Consider the following 20,150-nt stretch of genomic DNA (forward strand, 5'->3'; position numbering starts at 1 on the left):
CCTGTGAGATGTACTTTCAAGATATTTTATTTTCATTGTCCTTCTCATCAGCCCAGCACCAAAATGGTTGTCGAGCCTCATTTGAACTTAAGGGTAAAGGAATAGTCTCAATCCTAATCTCCTGGTCACCAAAAACAAAGGTGTCGTTGTTTGTGAGGAGGATTTGTTATTACATTACCATGAGGTCCATTTGATCAGAACTATTATTACTGAGGGAGCTCTGGGTTTGGCGAATTATAGAATGTAATTTGCTCTAGAACAGGGGTATCAAACTCAACCACTAAAAGGACCATATTTAAAAAGATCAGCTTTGAATTTGAAAAACTGCAACAGCAAAATAGGCATTGATTACTTATTGAAAAATAATTCTAATTAAAAAAGAAATTGTTTTAGGTAGTCTTTTCTTTCTGTGTAACGTCTGGCCCAAAGATTGTTGTTGGGGGAAGGGGGTCAGAACGCACACTATGTTGTAGTGCATGCTGTACTGTAGTGCATCTCAGGGTGAAACGGGCTAGTAAGAATAGAAAATTAAAATAATTACGTGAGCCGAATAGGACTGTGTCACGGGCCTGACTTGGCCCGCGGACCTAGTGTTTGACACGTGCTCTAGAATCATTACTTAGCACACTTGTAAAAACTACAGATATTGCAGATTCGTGTTGGATTAAAATCAGTCAGTAATCACTTAAATACAGCACTTTCCCAGGTAGAGCTAATCCAGCCTGAATAGGCCATAAGTCACATTGTGCCCTAAACCACACTGACCAATCTGTATGACCTTAATAAAGAGTTCGATGTGGTTTGAGCAGGTTGAGAGTTTGGAGCCCTGTAGCTCCAGTTTAAAGGGGACCTGTTATGCTTTTTACACTGAAACCACTTCTCTCGCCTCGTTGAAGTTCCAGCTATTTTCCTTTGTTACAAGATGATGTAATCTCATAACACAATCCTTATTGGCTGCCTGTAGTGGTGGGATGCCACTGCTGCTTTCAACCACTCTGATGGTTGACCAACCAGAGTGGGTGAGCTGAGCAGTTAAAGCACACTGGGCTTATTGGGAGGCAGGGCTTAAAGACACAGGACCTCTAACAGAGTCTTTCAGACAGAGGGTGAATAGAGATGTACAGTATGAGAAAAAGAATATGTTTTTGGGACACTGAAGCATGTAAACCTGTTCTAGCAAACCCCAAAAATAAAATTATGACAATGAAACTGAGCATAATAGGTTCCCTTTGAAACTAAAGAAGCAAAATTTGGACCGTTCTTTAACCTTGGTTCCACACTAAGACAAATAAATCAGCATGTTGCAACCAAAACATTTTTCCTTGGTCCATACCCCACCGTGCTAAGCTAAAAACACATTGGCAAATTTGGGAAAAATTGGCAAACCTTCCCTTGATTTAATGGTATGCAGCACTAATGAAATTAAGAGAGGACATCTGCAAGTCAAAGCATTTGCCTTCCATAAAGCAGCAAACACAGCTAATTAGGCTTCACTGGATAATGAACAAAAAATAAAATTTGAGGAGTGTTTTGGTAAAGCCTGTGTGACTCTTATTCTATTTGTGCTATGCACCACTGTTTATTCTCTAGTGTAAAAGAGTTCATGGTGAAATCCCAAATCAAAGTTGTTTTCATGTTCCCAACCTCTTTTATCAAAACCTCTCAGGGTCCAAAGTGATAGCCATGTTAGATGTTATTGTTCTGCCTTCTGCTCTCTGTGTTGCTCTCTCTATTTCCCGTTCTGTTTTTCTTATTCCTGCTCCTTCTTTCGTCTCCTTCTCCCCTTGTTCTCCCTCCTTCTCTCTTTATAGCTCTGAATTTCTCTCTAGCTTTTTTTTTTTTCTTTGCCTCTGAGCCCAGAGTGTGTATACCCAGCTGAACTCCTGTCCCTGCCATCTGTCTCTGGAACCCAGCAGGGTGCTGATCTAATGCAAAGGTGTACACCACCTCTGTCTGCTTCAGTCAGTCACGCGCTTAGACACGCAAACACACGCAAGGAGAAGAAAGGGATTAACACCTACACGGAAGAGGGTTGGCGGATGCGTGTCCGACGTTCAGCAACACGAAGAGTAAGAAAAGAATGAAAGAACAACGGAAAGCTCTGAAGAGAACCCACCACCATGACCACAACCCACCAGCAGCAATACCACAGTCAGCAGAATTCCACATCCCACGTCCCTCGAAAACCCAGATAGCGTTGTGCGTGAAGAAACCAATCATCTTCGACTTCGATGCATGTGACCCAGTTCAGTGGATCAGGATGGAACGTTACTTTTTTATCAAATCCAATTTCTTATCCAAATCCCCTTCCATATCTCTCATACATGCATTGTGATAAGTTGAAGAGGAGGCTTATGTAACAGTCTCTCAGGACCTGAGGGCAATTTGGGTGAAGGTGGAGGGGGTTTTGGTGAGGAGGTGGGGTGGGGGGTTGCTACAGTAGCATTTGGAGCCTTTGATGTGTGCAGTGCCAGGCTGAAATGTGTCTGAGTGGCAGTGAGAGAGCGAGCAGCCAGCCCACCTGCTGTTATTTTGCCCCCGATATCATTACTCGTAACACTGTAAAACTGTTTTCACGAGCATCAAAGCCTAATGGAGCTGGCGCCAGGACCAGCAGAAGCTGCGCGTGGATTTTTCAGGCACTTGTGAAAGAAGCAAACATTAGGGGTTCAACTGCAAATCTGTTATTACTCACGATTTGAATTTGGAGGTGTTTCAAGTTCCTGCTGCTAATTTGATTTTTCCCTGCTTTAGAGAAGTATGACGATTCGCTGAACTGCTCAATTGTAATGTTCCGCAGGATGCAAATCCATGGTTTATTCAGCGTGGCGGTCTTAATAGCACGTAATGTGTTGTAATAAAATTTATTAGAGCGTCCCACACCGGCTTATTACCCTACGCCGTGTTCCAATTTGAGGATGTGCCACACGAGTAAATACATGTCAAATCCTAAGCGATTACTCGTTTTTGTATATTAGCACTCATCTCAGCACCTGCAGAGGGATATGAAAGCTCACAATTTTGACCAAATCAGAAAACCTAGGTCTTTTGTAAAATAACAACTTGTACAAGCTCATTTGAGCAGTGCCGGGGGATAAAATCATGTAGAAACATTTCTGAGACCAAATGAGTCTTTTAAAGTCTGTTTAAAATTAATTGTGATTTTGCATTCTGTCTTAAGGATAGATGGGAAATGGCCTTGGCTTGGAGTCTTAAATGTATGTGCACCAGAATGTCCTAGAGGTTGATTCATTTCATTGTTTATAGTCTGTGGATTGGTTTGACAGCCAGATTGCCTGATATAACACTTGTATTCACAAGAGGCAGGAGTCTGTAATATTGGTAGTGCTTGACTTTGATTGAAACAGTTGTGACTTGACTTTATTTGTCAGGTCTTAACATTCCTGCTTTTTGTTTGTACCCCATAAAGCTCAACTTTTGTGGAGTTATATCGTCTAAACCATGCGGCTCTTTTACTGCCCTGTTGCGGCTCCACAGCACACAACAGTTAGATTTGTAGGTAAAAATAAAATAATCATCCTTTGCAGTAAAATAAAGCTCTGCTGATCGTTCAACACAGTTTTACCAATAAATTGTCTTAAATGTTGGAGTTATATGTATAAATGCGTATTCACCCTTTAACCTTGAGGATTGATGTGCAGACTGTTGGTCACACAGCAACACAGACAACAATCTCACCTAGCTAGTACCTAACAAAAAGGCAAAGAGAAAGATTTAAGACAAACGTCGACAATTTGGAGACGAACAAACTTGTTTGCATTTATAAGCACTTCAGCTGGTTTCCCGATACGTTTAATCTGCAAAGAGAAACTGTCAAACAATAAAAAGTCATGAAGCTGAAGTCAACTTCTTGCTCACCAGCTTCTTGTTTGAATTTTCACGTTCCACCTTAAATGGTGCAACAGTTAGCTACATTCTGGTGCCTCATATAAGGTGGAACGGGAAAATTCGAACAAAAAGCTGGCGAATAAAAAGCTGACTTCAGCCTCATAAAAGTCAAATGTTAAGAGACATTTTACAAGAAACTGTTCTACTTTTGCAGAAAAGTTTCCTGCTGGAGATGCGAGAAAAGCAGCTATAGCTGAGCTAAAGCTTAAAGCAGAGCGAAGTAAGTCTGCGTTTTCGTTTACATTAAATTTTTAGACTGTACTAAGACGTTAGCACATACTGAGACATATTTACAGCCAAGATGTTAAAATGTTGTGGCTCCCAAGGTGGTCAGATTTTTGTTGACAAAATGGCTCTTCTTAACATTTGGGTTGCGACAACTGGTTAGGGAACCAGCCTTTTGACCAGAAGGTCGCCGGTTTGATCCCATCAGCTGACAGTACGTAACTGAAGTGCCCTTGAGCAAGGCACCTAACCCCCAACTGCTCCCCAGGCGCCGTGGATAGGGCTGCCCACTGCTCCGGGCAAGTGTGCTCACTGCCCCCTAGTGTGTGTGTGTTCACTAGTGTGTATGTGGTGTTTCACTGCAAAGAAGGGTTAAATGCGGAGGTCTAATTCCGATGTGTTCGGACACAGTTCATTTCATTTCAAGCTAAGGATGCACAATATATCATGAGGGACTCACTGCCAAAGACCAGGAAATCACCCTTCTGGTGATGTATCTTTAAGGTAGAAGCAACTTTTGAAAAGCTACAGTTACTTTGGAGTGGATTTGAGGTTGTTTTCCACTAGCTGATGAAAGCAGAAGGAATCCAGGTAGCTAATGATAATGCTAGAATATTGAATATCCTACCAGATGACCTATCAGATGTGGAGGGCAACAAACTAAATGATATCACAGAAGGCTGTAATATGAGAATTTGAGTTCATCTTAAAGGTTTTTACTGTGTGCTGTAAGCATCTTGCCCAAACACAGTTCCAGGTGAGTGTTCCTGAAGATATTCTGATGAATCATAGTTAAAAAAAAAACATACAGACCATCTTCTCGTATGTCACATTATTGATTCACCAGTGTGTTTTCAATATATCACAAGATATATTGCAATATGTAGCAATATAGGCATTCTGTCCATGTTGTGCATCTCTGTTCTGTACAGATAGAGATGCTATCGTGATATTTGGAAATGTGTTGCCAGTCAGACTTGCTCCACTCAGTTCCAAACAGAATCATGATATCTGGGATCATCAAGATTAATATCAGAACAGACTGTCACTTTCATACTGATTCCTTTCGCAGATTGAGGTGCCTCTGCTACCTGGACGATCGTATGTCCAACTGCACTAATTTCACAAACGAAAGAATCATCAAAAGCAGATAGTGAGCGAAAGATCTGTGTAGTATCCTTAGCATCAGGCAGCGTTTGATCAGCGTGGTTTAATGAACTCCACGGTTGTGTCCCATACATAAAGTGATAAGGATGCAAAGCTCTAGACCAAATCATTTGATCGTTGGGTGGATTGTGAGCTGAGGCTCTGAATCTGCATTTCATGAACCCAAATCCTGATCTGATCAAAGACTGAAGCCTGCAGCATTTCATCCCATCTCTGTGCTACTTTTCCGTCAGCACAAAATAAAAATGCAAAATCTTATGATTTGGTTGACCTAAATAATTTAACACCCATAAAGACACATAGCATAGAAAGTGTTTGTGCAAGCATGGATTGTGAACAACACCGTTTAACCTTTGCAGCATTATTGCAGTGCAGTTTATGGGAGGTTACATAATTTAGCACAGTTTGCATGTTTACGTTATGTTTGATTCATCTGGCCCACTTCGAGGAGGGTCATAGGTTGCCATGTTGACATTTAGAGTGGAGTGATTGGATGATGCAATCATGAAGGGATTTGGGTGTTTTGGTCAGAGAGGATGTCAAGGGCAGGGAAAGATGTGTCATTAGAGTCGAGGTCCATGCGGAGAAACAAACAGCATACCGAAGAGAGGATAGAGTCAGTGTAACTGAAGGACTGGTGCTTAATGAGAGAATATTCTGAAAGATATATTAGCTTACGTTTAGTTATCCACTGCGTGATGCGCAAATACTGAAAAATTCACCGGTCTTTGAGAGGGAAAACGAGGTTTTGGGAAAAAAGCCATGTTTCAGCACTCCTGGCTGAGTGCCTCGCTCAAGGCCACAACAGCAGGCTCACTTGGTGGTGTTGATCCAACAGCCCTCAGGTTATCAATTAAACATCTTCCCGGGGATTTACTCCATCACAACTTTCTCTTGATTCCTGTCGGTGGCAGGCATGGCTGTAGACCTGGCCACAGGTCAACTGATGCCACTTACGAAACAAAGAAACTGTATATCTGCAGCCACAAAAGTCGAACTCTTTGTAATGCAGTTTGCGTATTGAACTGGGAGCGATTGAGACGGCATGTTATTGTTAAATCCTTGCCAGGCAGTTCTGCACCTTAGCATCAACCCTAGGATTGACCTCGTGCATATCTTATAACTGTCTTAACCCTTGTGTGGTGTTGGGGTCTGTGGGACCCAAATTCAATGTTTAAAAAATGAAAAAATGTGATTTATTATTATTTCAACCCCAGATTCCTTGGCCTTTCTTCATTTTCTGTGAAGAACATATAAAATAACCCATTTTCAATGTCTTCACACTGTTCACCCCCCACACATTTATATTAGACGTGGTGTTGAGGTGAATCTGCGGGGAATAAAAGTGTGGAGGTGCTGTATCCCTTCACTCTGTTCTCCTCCTACATGGCCTGCTGGTAGTATGTGTGTGTCTGTGTGTGTGAGGGTGGACAACATGGACAGGCTGCTGACTGGCTACAGCTGCTAAAGGAGAACCCTACGCTGGACACTTGTGATATTTTAAACATCTGGTATTTTTACATTAATTATTATGGCTGTATTGATTTAAAAAACAATAATGTGGTGGGTCCAGCAGACCACTGAGTAACAAACACATCAAAATTACACAAGGGTTAAAAAAATTAGTCAGAGCTTTTCTTGATTTAACAGTAGGGTCTCTGTAGTTGTCTGTAGCTCCCAGCATGGATCAGCTCTCTGTGCTTGCGGGCTTAAACGTTTGAAGAAAGGTTTAAGTGTGGAGCGCATAAACTTTTATAATCAAAGGATTATGATCAAAGTCAAAATTTGATAAGGCTTAAGAAAACAAGCATAGAGGCTTCATTTAATCCCGGTGATGCTCTTAAGTTATCGCAATAGAAAGTGATAGTGATGTCGTTGATATACTATAACTCAAGCTTTCTATAAATAAAATACTAAATATCATGTACACGTGTAACTAATCATTCATAAGTATACTCTCAGACATTTCACTTCAACTTCAACAAAAGACATGATGAAAATAAGAGACCATCCACACTGACTTAAAACTCCCAAACAGAGACTTAACAACGTTCTGTTCCAATCGTGCGAGAGACTGAGGCTTGAGGGGTCTCCGAAGGATATCGGCTTTGATGCCCGCCCTTCCCTGCTTATTCGGCATCAATTATGACCAAGAAAAGAGAGGCCGCTGCTAATGAGTGCTCAGATCGGACTATGGGCGATGCTCCTCAAGGTCACTCCTCTTCTTTAGAAGCGTCGCAGAGGGACTGATGTAAAGTTCTGAGCAGACTGCAGGCCATGGTCTGCTGCCTTCCTCTCAGAATAAACCTGCGCGACCCTCCTCTGGTACGTACTGCATGTTATAAAGAAGGAAGCAAGTTTGCTCGGTTTTCTCCCCTTTTTTTTCTTTTTTTGGCGTGTTTCTAAGCAACGGCAGTGCGAGCATTAGCGCAAAAGTGAATAAGGAATCGCTTAAAGCTGGAGCGGTAACAGCGCGGCACTTTCCTCAACTTGTGCACTCCCTCGAAGAACCCTATCACAGTCAGCAGAGCAGAGATTGTTTATTTCACGCCTCAACATGTTTGAAAAACCAGCGCAGGCAGCACAGACACGAGTTGGGTAATGTGTGTAAAATCTCACTAGCCTACACACAAGTACCACTGTTTGGTGTTACTCTGCATCATGTTACAAAAGCATCACTGTGGTGCATGAAATTGAATTACGCTGAACAACGCTGCCTAAATTTGCCCCTAATTGTCGAGGTTGTTGCTTTATTAACTAAGGAGGTGCCTCAATGCTGTTAGAGCGTGAAGAAGAGATCGGTGGAAATGACACTCATAGTGAATGAACTTCAGTGGAATGGGATTTCAGGACCATGGACAGTGTCCAGACAAACTCCGTGGCAATAGTGTGGTCAGCAAAATGTGTCTGTTTGATCTACTGTAAGGTTTCGTATCCGTAAAATAGTAAATTTAATATACATGCATTACGGATCATTCATGAGCTCATTCTCAACTTGTAAACCTTTTTTCTTGTGACACGAAGCCAGTAAATCAACCAAAATTAAGAATTTGAGGCCAGAATAATAGAAACATGTTTATCATATACACATTGTATTTTCAGTTAACATGCATGCTTCAGTCCCAAAAACAGGTGATGCTTTAAAAAAGGAAATATTTAATAAGAACATTGCTGTTGTAGTGATTATGGTGGTCTTTGGCAATTTGGTCTTCTCTGACATCATCCAGTCTAGGGGTGCAACGATTATTAGACTTAGTCCACTAAAATCAATGACAAAATTAGTTGGCAACTAATTTAATAGTCGATTAGTTGGTGATGTCATGTACGTGTGTTTCTCTCGCTGACTAGGACTGTTTTGACATTACCGCTTACTGGAGAGTTAACAAAAGCACGATGGCGGCTTTAGTGTGGGAGCATTTCACACTAAACTCCAAAATAAGGTTGTCAGTTGTGCTATTTGCTGGCACGGGAGCACATCCTCCATGTTGAAGCATCTAAAGAGGAAACGTCGGCTCAGTTGAGGAAGAAGATTCCTCTCAGTAAGATAGTTGGGCTAGCGAGCTGGTTAGCTAATGTTAATGTTAAAAGCAGTTCTGCTTCATGTCACAAGCTGAGCTGTAAATTTTTCTAATTCAGAATGCATGTTGGTTAGAAGCAAGCAACTATTATTTACAATGACCCTGTTCATAGAGAACAAGTTTACCAGAACGTTCACCACTGCTTGTCAAATCTGAACACAACTCACATTTATGGCTGGAGTGTTCCTTATAGATATGCATACACAAATGCCACGTTGGGTCCAGCCAGGCACGTCAGTGGCGCCACCATTTTGGGGCTGTCAACTCTGCTGGATGCTGCAAAGACGCAGTTTAAGACAGTTACTGTCCAAAATTATACTATTTCAAGAATATTGCACTCAGAAAGCGGGAAAGGATTAACAATGGAGGGAACGCAGCAATCCATGCTAATGTTTATGTGATGTGTATTGTTTATGTGATGTTAATGTGTAGATATGACTGTGTGGTTGGTGTAGCACAGAGAACATGGTGTGATTAAAGGAAAACTGATTTAGTTTTATAACATTTTATTGCCCTTTTTTGTAAATGTTACTTAAAACATTTTTTAAATAACAATTTTTAAATAAGGTATTCATTTCTCTTCATTGTTAGTTAGCAAAGGCATAAAACAACCTCAAGCTAAATTTGAAAGCTGATAGCTAAGTATTTTGGTAATTGAGCGATTCATCATTCCAATTAGCCAATTACTCATTCCAATAATCAATAGATTATTTGACTATCAAATTAGTTGTTTGTTGCAGCCCTAATTCAGTCTAGGTTATGTCATTAGGTGCTCTGCAGCTGCTGCGGTGAGACTACTCAGTGTATTGTCAGCTCATGTAACACCTTGTTTTTTAAGACCTTATTTTATAGACTAATATCAGAAAACTTTAGCCAATGGAGCAGCATCTGTGACAGCAGGCAGGCCAGCTCAGTGGAGAGGGGCGACCACCACAGTGTCCAGAATATCACATTAGCTATCGTGGTGATTACAGTTAATCTGATTTAATGCAGTTAATTCAGTATCCAACCAGACAGGTTTGTTAAGAAGAGGGAAAAAGACCCCAAAAAATCAAGTGGCCAGTTGGGCCACAGGCTCTGGAATTTTAGTAGCCAAAGTGTGCAATGTAGTGGCCAGTGACACCAGGCCATATCCTCCCCTGTGTATTTGATTTGAAAATATAATAGCAAGTGATGCGACATGATGAAAATGTGTTCCCAAGGATGTATTTTCTACTTGAGGTATGCCTGCTGTCTGGCCAGCGCCATGTGACCAGGTGCTAAGTCAGCACAACTGGTTCTGTTCTACAAACAGGTGGTCACTCAAGCAGATTACATTAGTGCTGATCATGATTTAAGCAGTAGAACACAAGGGGGAGCATGTTATCCGGAATAACATCACGACTGTGATTTGGTCATGGTAGATAACAGCTGTGATGTTACTAATGATAACCTTGAATGTTCTACTGCTTTTATGCGACAGCTTTGCAAAATGCTGAAAAAGAACAGAAAGTATTTCTAATAGTCTGAGTAAAGTGACCAGTGATGTTAATTAGTATCCAGTGGTCAGCAAAATGATGAGGTGAAAAAAAAAAAAAAACAGTACCGTTATCAGATATAATAACAACGCTTTTCAACCAGAGTGGTTGATCAGAATAAGGTGCAACAAAACTGTCAATAATTTTGATCAATACATTAAAGATATGAGAAGTTTATAACGAGGCAGATGTCAGGGTGCAGTCATCAGTGTGACAATAGTTGATGGTTCTCTTAGCCTTGATGTTGAGTTATGAGGCCATTCATTGTAAAGAACGGCCGTGCCCCTCGTATCGCTTGCCTGGATTTACTCTCCCTGGATACAGTAATGGCTTGGCTCACTTCCAATCCATTAGAAATTGCAGGCTCATAACTTACGGTAGCACTGAGGAGGCTTTGTGGATGTATGTTGTCCAGCTGCATAAAGGAGAGGAGTGAGGGTCAGCCTCGTCTGTCCTTCACCTCCTCCATGTGCTTGTGGACAGAGGAGTGAGTGTGGACTTGAGCTTGCTCGCTTCTAAGGAGACACAGTTTGACAAGTGAACAAGGATGCGTTCTCTCACACAGCGCCCCAAGGACATCCCTGTGTCATGATAATGCTCTCTGGCTTCTTCTCAACTTGTGCAACGGTCAGCCTTGGACATGCAATGAACCTTTCACCCCACCAGCCCCTGCTCCACTCCCTCTTTCCTTTTTTTTTTCCGTTTACTGTGGCTCCACCTCTTCTAAGACAGGATGATTTGTTGAATATTTATGATATATTTGCGATTATATTTTTTAAGAAAGAAAATTAGGAATGCATGAATCTGGTACAACAGGTTCAAAAGAGTTCTTCCCTGTTTTTCTGTTTTCCATGTAGTGGTAAACAGACCCTGGTTATTTTTCAAAGCTGACTCCAACAGCAATTTGAATACTCGTTGGTATTTCTGAATGAGTACTCGAATACTTATTCTCAGAATCACCCTTTAAAACAAGACTGTTTACATTTCATAATTAACCAGAATTTTAAGTATGTTTGTTGCTACAGTTCAGAAAATATCCAGTAGGCAGCAACAGTGTTAATAGTCAAGCTGAAGTCCAGCTGCTCACATACCATATGTTGCTACAGAAGCCTGAAACAGCTGTTATGAGTCATCTAGACACTAAATGTGTAACGAAATAGAATTTTTGATTTATTCATCACCATCACAGGTTTAGTTTTAGCTCATTTTAGGTTGTTTTTAATTTTATCACGTTCTTATATTTGGCCATTTTATATCATAGAAAGCAGTAGAGGTGGGCAATATGGCAAAAATATGGCAGGAATTTTTTGCGATACACAACATGTCAATATTTATTTATTCAAACATCTGATCAGCTGCAACAGAGAAAAAAGAACTAGTAGTGATACATTAAAAAAAGCATACTGTATTTGGCGTACTGTTTTGCACTAAATCCATTTAAACATGACTAATTTTAATCTCTTTATAATGAAACATGCAGCTGTTTAGTGTTCTACAAGTACTGATGATATGCATGATATACTCAGAAATTTATCACGATAATGATATATACTGTCATATTGCCCAGCCCTAGAAAGCAGCAGTGAGAACGATACTCAGTCGGAGTTGTGCTCAGTCTTAGCCAAGCTACAGAGAGTGGAGCAGAGGCTTAAGGAGTTTTTGGAGCTGCAGGCCAGTATGAACACAGACCTCTGTAGGAGCAGCTCATTCACTGCCAGAACTCACCTCAAAAACAAGTTTTAGGCTCTGAGCTCCCAGTTTTTTAGCTTCTCCCTCACCAGAGACTAGTGGTACTCATACTAGTGGTATCACTATATTTATATTTTTGAGACGAATCATCAAACTTGCCATACTTTTGTGGTGTAATGTAGTTTGAAAGGCTCCCACATGATTTCTACACCATCTTAGCTCTTTTACCTTCAGTGGCCGCATGGAAAGTGGTGTAGTGGTGTAAGTGGTCTGAGGCAAGGTAACATGAAATTAATTTATAATGTATTCTAATTTAAACAAGCTATGTTATTTATATATAACAATTTCCGTATATGAACGATAACTTATTTTTAAGCTTTGCTGATGAAACTTAGTCTACAACTCAGTTTTCTCTTCAATTTTTTGTGGCTTGAACTATCGCTGCTCTCGGAAGACAATATCCCCATTTTTGTCGTTTTTCAGTTTTTGACATAATGTGAAAATGCCTGTTGCTCCTTACATTGTGTGTAAATTTCATGATGAATGGACCAAAACAAATGGCCCAAAATGACTTGTAAAAAAGTCTGGTTCCATTGACTTACATTAAAAGTAAAGTAGGTTTTTTCTTGTTCCTGTAAAGTTACCATTTCAGAGGTACGGCAACAGCGATATATTAAATATAGAATCAAATACCAATGTTATGAACAAATACTGGAGGGTTTAAATTATTCTGGCCAACCCCATTATTTTAAAATAATTTTTGTTTTATTTTATTGTATGTTGCAACTGAGTTGTAAAATTTCCCTGCATTTAATAATAAAATCCGGCAGCATTGCCTCTCGCCTATTCTCCTAACTCCTACTCTCCTCTCTCACGCACACACAGATGGATGACCTCTGTAGTTATCAGAGGGGATCATGTCACATTAGATGCTTAGTGAGTAATGAGAATGCTGAGAGAGGAGGGGTGTGTGTGGGTCTCAAACTGGCAACGCTGATCTGGGAGGATGTTTCATTCTGCTCTGCTCCGTTAAGCTCCCTGACTCCAGGATCAGACAGTTGGCTTTTCACAAGTCATATCAGACTGGATTACACAGGCACACACACATAATAGTGGGCGGTATGGTGGCAGAGATATCATAATGCTTGTAGACATTTTAATGATACATGATATGTTTCACAATATTTAAATATTTCAGGTTTTACAAACACATTACAGCACCAAGTGCGTACAGGATTTTTCTAATCTGACATTTGAAAAAGGAAATTATTTAATAAGAAACAGGAAGAAAAGTCAACCAATTGAAACCAATGGGACGTCCAAATAGAAACTCGTTTCTGTGCAGTTTATACAGTTGCTATACACCGGTCAGGCATAACATTATGACCACCTCCTTGTTTCTATGCTCATTGTCCATTTTATCAGCTCCACTTACTATATAGGTGCACTTTGTAGTTCTACAGTTACAGACTGTAGTCCATCTGTTTCTCTGCATACTTTGTTAGCCCCCTTTTACCCTGTTCTTCAGTGGTCAGGAACCCTGTGGACCCTCACAGAGCAGGTCCTATTTGGGTGGTGGATCATTCTCAGCACTGCAGTAACACTGACGTGGTGGTGGTGTGTTAGTGTGTGTTGTGCTGGTCTGAGTGGATCAGACACAGCAGTGCTGCTGGAGTTTTTAAACACCTCAGTGTCACTGCTGGACTGGGAATAGTCCACCAACCAAAAATATCCAGCCAACAGCGTCCTGTGGGCAGTGTCCTGTAACCACTGATAATGGACTAGAGCATGACCAACACAAACTGTGCAGCAGCAGATGAGCTACCGTCTCTGACTTTACATCTACAAGGTGGACTGACAAGGTAGGAGTGTCTAATAGAGTGGACAGTGAGTGGACACAGTGTTTAAAAACTCCAGCAGCACTGCTGTGTCTGATCCACTCATACCAGCACAACACACACTAACACACCACCACCACATCAGTGTTACTGCAGTCTTGAGAATGATCCACCACCCAAATAGTACCTGCTCTGTGAGGGTCCATGGGGTCCTAACCACTGAGGAACAGGGTAAAAGGGGGCTAACAAAGTATGCAGAGAAACAGATGGACTACAGTCTGTAACTGTAGAACTACAAAGTGCACCTATATAGTAAGTGGAGCTGATAAAATGGACAATGAGTGTAGAAACAAGGAGGTGGTCATAATGTTATGCCTGATTGATGTACATTGATTGTTGTTGTTTATTGCTTCTCTATAATTCTCAATAATATATAAAATCCATTTTTTATAAAACATGCAGCTGTTCAGCATCTTACTGACAATACCGTCCAATTAGTTTTATTTTTAATCATCATGCCAAGTCATAACAGCCTTGTCTTGTAAATATATATTATAGTGTTAAACATTTTATTTTGGTCGTCAGTCAGTTCATAAGGCTCTGCATCTACAATTATCATTTTACCCAGTTAGGCATATTTATCCTTCTTTATCAGAATTTCTCTCTGTTTTAGATCACCATATAATTAAATAGGCATAAGAGCTTAGAATAGACAAATTCTTATACCTTTCATAAGTACCTGCAAGGCATGTCCCGCATGTGGCCAAAATATGGCTGTGTAAATGGACTGAACAATGCAGGTAGATAATTAGAGATGTGCATTGAAGAGAATGAATAAAAAAGAAGTTTATTTCAGAGGGCACCTCATGAAGAGGACACAGTATGTCATGCCATTTGGCCACCTACTTGAACATAATGTGCTGTTCTTTATATTTTACCTCAAGCTCAGTGTTGAATGCGCTACCTCAGATCTGTGGGTTATGAGTTTACATAAGGACTGACAGTGTGGCTGAACGAGCGTGGTTGTATAGCTTGACATGATGCACAAAATCCAAACTGTAGTATTTAGATTGATCAGGGAGTTTAGAGTTTTGACTTTGTTTAGTTTGTAACCTTGCTTGGCTCCGTGGGAGAGGCTGGATAAGTCGGCGTGCCTGTCTGTGTGAAGCAGAGAAAGACAGAGGGGCATTTCTGGAGGCCACCGGGGTGAGCGGGAGAAATATTGACTGGGGTTCTGTTGTCTAATGTCACATTGCAATGGAATACCCAGCTGACTCGGTGGCATTTGGAATACAATGTAGAGAATAAAGCTTTAGGCTTGTACTGAGAGCTTTTGTACGTGTGATGTGGTTTGGTCATGATTGTTGTGTGTGTGCATGTGTGTCTGGGTTTTTGGATTTGCCTATGAATGGGGAGATTAATGCTGTCCAGTAGGGCCTCACCGATGTATCAATTGGCCTAAAAGATTGGCCACAGATTGGCAAAAATCCTGCCGATAATTAGGGGTGGGCAATATGATGATATTGTATCGCTATTGTGATAAATTATGGCACAGTGTGCATTTCTGAGCGTATCATGAATATCATCTGTACTTATTACTTATTAATGTTATTACAAAGACAGCATAATTAATCCTAAGTCATTGTAGTCATAGTTTTTGACACACACACACTTTCCAAGCTACTTATCCTTCTGGGTTGCGGGAATGGGGTGGGTGCTGGAGCCTATCCCAGCGTTCAATGGGCAGAAGGCAGCACAGGTTGCCAGTGCAGGGCAGACACACAGATATGTACATTTGCACACTCACTTGCACCTAGGGGCAGTTTAGCATGTCCAATTGGCTAGACTGCATGTCTTTGGACTGTGGGAGGAAACCGGATCACCCGGAGGAAAACCAAGAGAACATGCAAACTCCACACAGAAAGGACCCTGGTTGTCCAGCCGGGGAACCGAACCCAGGCCCTTCTTGCTGTGAGGCAACAACCCTAATTATCAGCAAGATTTTTGCCAATACTTAGAAATCTGTGGAACCTTTATATAGGCCAGTTTTTTGGCTAACTGATTTATCGGTCAGGCCCTATTGGACAGTGTTAATTCGCCCATTCAAAAGCAATTCTACAAACCAAGACATATACAAAAAAAAAAAGTTTTGACCACACCACACATACAATAGCTCTCAAGCCTGAAGCCTAGATAATACAGCAATATTTTTATGTAGTACAGCAATATTTTTATGTAGTCCAAAAAAATGTGAAGAGAACTAAAGAAGAATAAGAAAAATGACAACTAAGTAAAACAACCAACTAACCCACTAAGAATGGTGGAAAGCTCCATTTCTTACACAATATTATTTAAGACTTTGTATCCTGTTTGTGTTTAAAAATGCATTTAACAACTAACAATCAGAGCAATCTATTTGAGTAACTACCTAACTTTCTGTTTACTTTCTGACTACATACGATATGTGATATTATTACAGCTGTTTTTATTAACCTGCAATATTACAAATATAGAACTATATGGAAAGTGTGACATCTGTTTAACCTTCAATTTCAGTAACCCTGAACGCATGCAGCACAAGTTGGAGAGAGCAGAAAAGAAAAAGGACTGAGAGATAATGAGGTCTAACCAGCCAGGGAGCAGATGCAATGTGGTGATTGGCTAAATGCAAATCACTGGTCACCCTCCTGATACAATCAATCAAGGCTAGCTCACACTTCATTGTGGTTTATTCCCATTTCTGCCCAAGAAATTGCCTTACAAAACTATTTGCTGTTTACTTGCCTGCGTCTAGGTAATCTAAATGCAAATACATGGAATAGGACCGGTAATAAGTGGAATAGTATGGCTCTATTAGGAGTGCCAGGGTTTCTCGGCTGTAGCTTAATGAGATTACTCATCCCCCTAGTGTTACCTAACTGGCTGTTATAGGGCCTATTTAACGTGTGAGCAACTGAGAAGATGGGCCAGTCGAAATTACACGACTGATAATGCAGGAGATCAATCCTTGTTGTTAATCCCAGGAGGGCAGGGGTTAAACAGGCCTCTACGGTCTTCCATAACAAGGTGTTGACCGTTGTTACGGTGTGATTAAGGTAATCAAAGGATTTGCACACCTTGTTCGGATCAATTCTGACTCATCCTTCCTCTCTCTGTCTGTCTCTCTCTCTCTTTCTCTCTCTTTCTCTCAGGGAATGTCTTTGTGGTTAGCCTGGCCTTTGCTGATCTGGTGGTGGCGTTCTATCCATACCCGCTGGTCCTGTACGCACTTTTCCACGACGGCTGGTCCCTGGGCGACACGCAGTGCAAGGTGAGCGGCTTCCTCATGGGCCTGAGCGTGATCGGCTCGGTCTTCAACATCACGGGCATCGCCATCAACCGCTACTGCTACATCTGCCACAGCTTCGCCTACGGGCGGCTCTACAGCTTCCGCAACACGTTGCTGCTGGTGGCCCTTATCTGGATGCTTACAGTGCTGGCCATCCTGCCCAACTTCTTTGTGGGCTCGCTGAGCTACGACTCGCGCGTCTACTCGTGCACCTTCACTCAGACAGCCAGCAGCTCGTACACGGTGGCCGTGGTGGTGGTGCACTTCCTAGTGCCGATCACCGTGGTGACCTTCTGCTACCTGCGCATCTGGGTGCTGGTCATCCAGGTGCGACGGAAGGTGAAGAGCGAGGAGCGCTCCAGGGTGCGGCCCAGCGACCTGCGCAACTTCATCACCATGTTTGTGGTGTTCGTGCTGTTCGCCATCTGCTGGGCGCCGCTGAACTTGATCGGCCTGGTGGTGGCCATCAACCCCGAGGTGATGGCGCCGCAGATACCCGAGTGGCTGTTCGTGGTCAGCTATTTCATGGCCTACTTCAACAGCTGCCTCAACGCCATCATCTACGGACTGCTCAACAGAAACTTTCGCAAAGAGTACAAGCGCATCGTCACGTCCATGTGGATGCCTCGGCTGTTCGTGACCGAAACGTCCAGAGCGGCCACAGACGGCATGCGCAGCAAACCCTCACCAGCCATCAACAACAACGAGTGACTTACGTGCTCGGCCAATCACTGTTCCCTTTCTTTCTTTCGCCTCAAATGGGGGGTGGGAGGGGGTCTCGTGGGAAGTGTGGTCTGGGCCAAAAGGCCACTCCAAGTACTACTTTTTAACGAGAGCATCAGCACTTGACATTTGTGACTTTGATCATGTCTTTACACACGGCTCAGGGTGCCTGTCTCCATTTCAAAGCACTGTTATTTATTTCATCATTTATACTGAAGCCATGTATATTCTACAGGGGTATCCTTTAACATCATTTCCACCGGATCCATCAGATCATTCCGTGTCTCGTATTTATTAAAAATGTTTTTTGGTAAATTTTTGTGCAAGTATTGAATAGTGTTTTATTCGCAAAGCCTTACAGTCAACACTTGTCCAGAAACATAAATTATCATTCAGATATTCAGGCATATAACTGGCTTGTTAAATAGGGTTTAATCCAGGTCCTGGAGGAGCTTCCAGAGGACGTTGCTCAAAAGCTGTGTGATTTTAGAGCAGGATCAGGCTCTGTCTGTTTGTGTTAAACCTGTCCTTTGATGTACACAAGGTGCCAAATTTTTATCTCCAATACAAAATACCTGAGACACAGCTTATGCCAAATTACAGCGCTCTTTTTTCACAACCAGTGGAAATAAGACTGAAAATGTCATACACTGTCATAGAGGATGTGCAGGCAATGAAGTAGAGTTATATTCCATTGCAGACAGAATCTGTCAAAGGAGTAGTGAAGCTGGATAAAGCACAACTTTTAATCTCCTCCTCCTGAGGATTCAGCCAAGATCAATTTTGCCCTTTGAAAGCAAGCGGAGTCAGTGTGAGGAGGCTCATCTCATCCACTCCGTGTTTGCCTCTTATCATTCCCACATTAAATGTCATTTATGACTTTGGGGCACTTGTTATTTTGCAGAAGAAAAAAAAAAAAGGGAATGTGCATGACAGTATTCTGTAATCTTTTACTACGTTAACAAATGTTTCGTGACAAAAGAAGCCACGGGCGAGAAGATACGAAAGCAAAAGGTCGCCGGCGAGGGGAGTGAGGTGTTTTCCTTCGGTACTATCAAGGCAAGGAAATAGTTTGAATGTATTTAAGATATGTACCTGTTTTGACTTGACAATGTGCGGTTTAATTCACCATGACACGGTGCGGCGCGGTGAGACGAGACGATATCCATGATATTAAAACCTGTACTGTGTGTGAACATGCTGCTTTACTGTTGACCTCAATAAAGGAAGAGTCCAAATGAAAGCAGTGCTGCTTATGCAACTGGTCTCTTTGGTGATGAATGGCTCGGGCTGCGGATTAGATGGAAAGGAAGAGATGCGTTTGAACTTTATGGCCGCGGATATGCGGGGAATTACCAGGAGCATATGGGAAGAAGCCGTGCAGATGGTGGTGACGAGAGTGACCACTGGCCAACCTTACAGTAATCCAGTAACCAAGCCAAACCACTAGAGAGAGAGAGGCTTACTCTCTGTACTTCACTCTTTCTGTCTCATAAAGCTACACTTGCACTCTCAGGTTGGCAGGTCTGACCCTCTCTACACTCCTGTGAGCTTGCGGTAGTGCTGACTGCTGACTGCCTCCTTTTCCTGAAGTGTGTTTTATATATATGCCCACATACAAGCTTGTTTTCCTATGTTTGTGAGGCAGTTCCACTGTGTTTGTATGCTACCATTCAAAAGTTTGGAGTCACTGTGTCTGAATAACATAAAACCAGTTTTATTGAAGATACATGTATAAAATCACTCCAATATGATGCTCATGTTCTATAGGTTTCAAATAATTAGTAGGAAGCTGTAAAAAAATTATGTTCAAAGAGAAGTGTAGATGATTCCACGGCTATTTAGAAAGCTGTGTAGTATCAAGAATGTACTTAAATATTTGAAAAAATATTTTAAGGCCTATTTAAATATTAAATAGCTATTCAAAGCAGTCACAACCAAAAATGAATAAAAAAAATGAATGAATGAATGAATTTATTGATAATTAAAGATTCTATTCAGTTATTTATTCTATTTTATTTGTTTGCCAATGTTTTGGTTTATGTTTTGGTGTCTACACTCTTAAAAAAGATGGTTATTTAAGGGTTTTTAGTAAAGGCAATGGTTCTATTTAGATGCATTTCATGGTTACATATTTCTTTATATGGTGAAATGAATAAATAAATCTATTTATGGG

The 20,150-nt window shown here is 41.4% G+C and overlaps 1 protein-coding gene across 1 annotated transcript in view; it reads left to right on the top strand.

The window, feature by feature from the left end:
• The window catches only part of mtnr1bb (melatonin receptor 1Bb), a 38,628-nt gene extending 20,302 nt beyond the window's left edge, over positions 1–18,326 (top strand). Inside the window, exon 3 of the mRNA XM_036595805.1 lies at positions 17,115–18,326. Coding sequence (XP_036451698.1) covers positions 17,115–17,962 — 848 coding nt within the window. The 3' untranslated portion in view covers positions 17,963–18,326. The remainder of the gene's footprint in view (positions 1–17,114) is intronic.
• The last annotated feature ends 1,824 nt before the right edge of the window (positions 18,327–20,150 follow it).

This window comes from Colossoma macropomum, unplaced genomic scaffold (genome assembly GCF_904425465.1).
Source record: "Colossoma macropomum unplaced genomic scaffold, Colossoma_macropomum, whole genome shotgun sequence".
Lineage (NCBI taxonomy): Eukaryota > Metazoa > Chordata > Actinopteri > Characiformes > Serrasalmidae > Colossoma > Colossoma macropomum.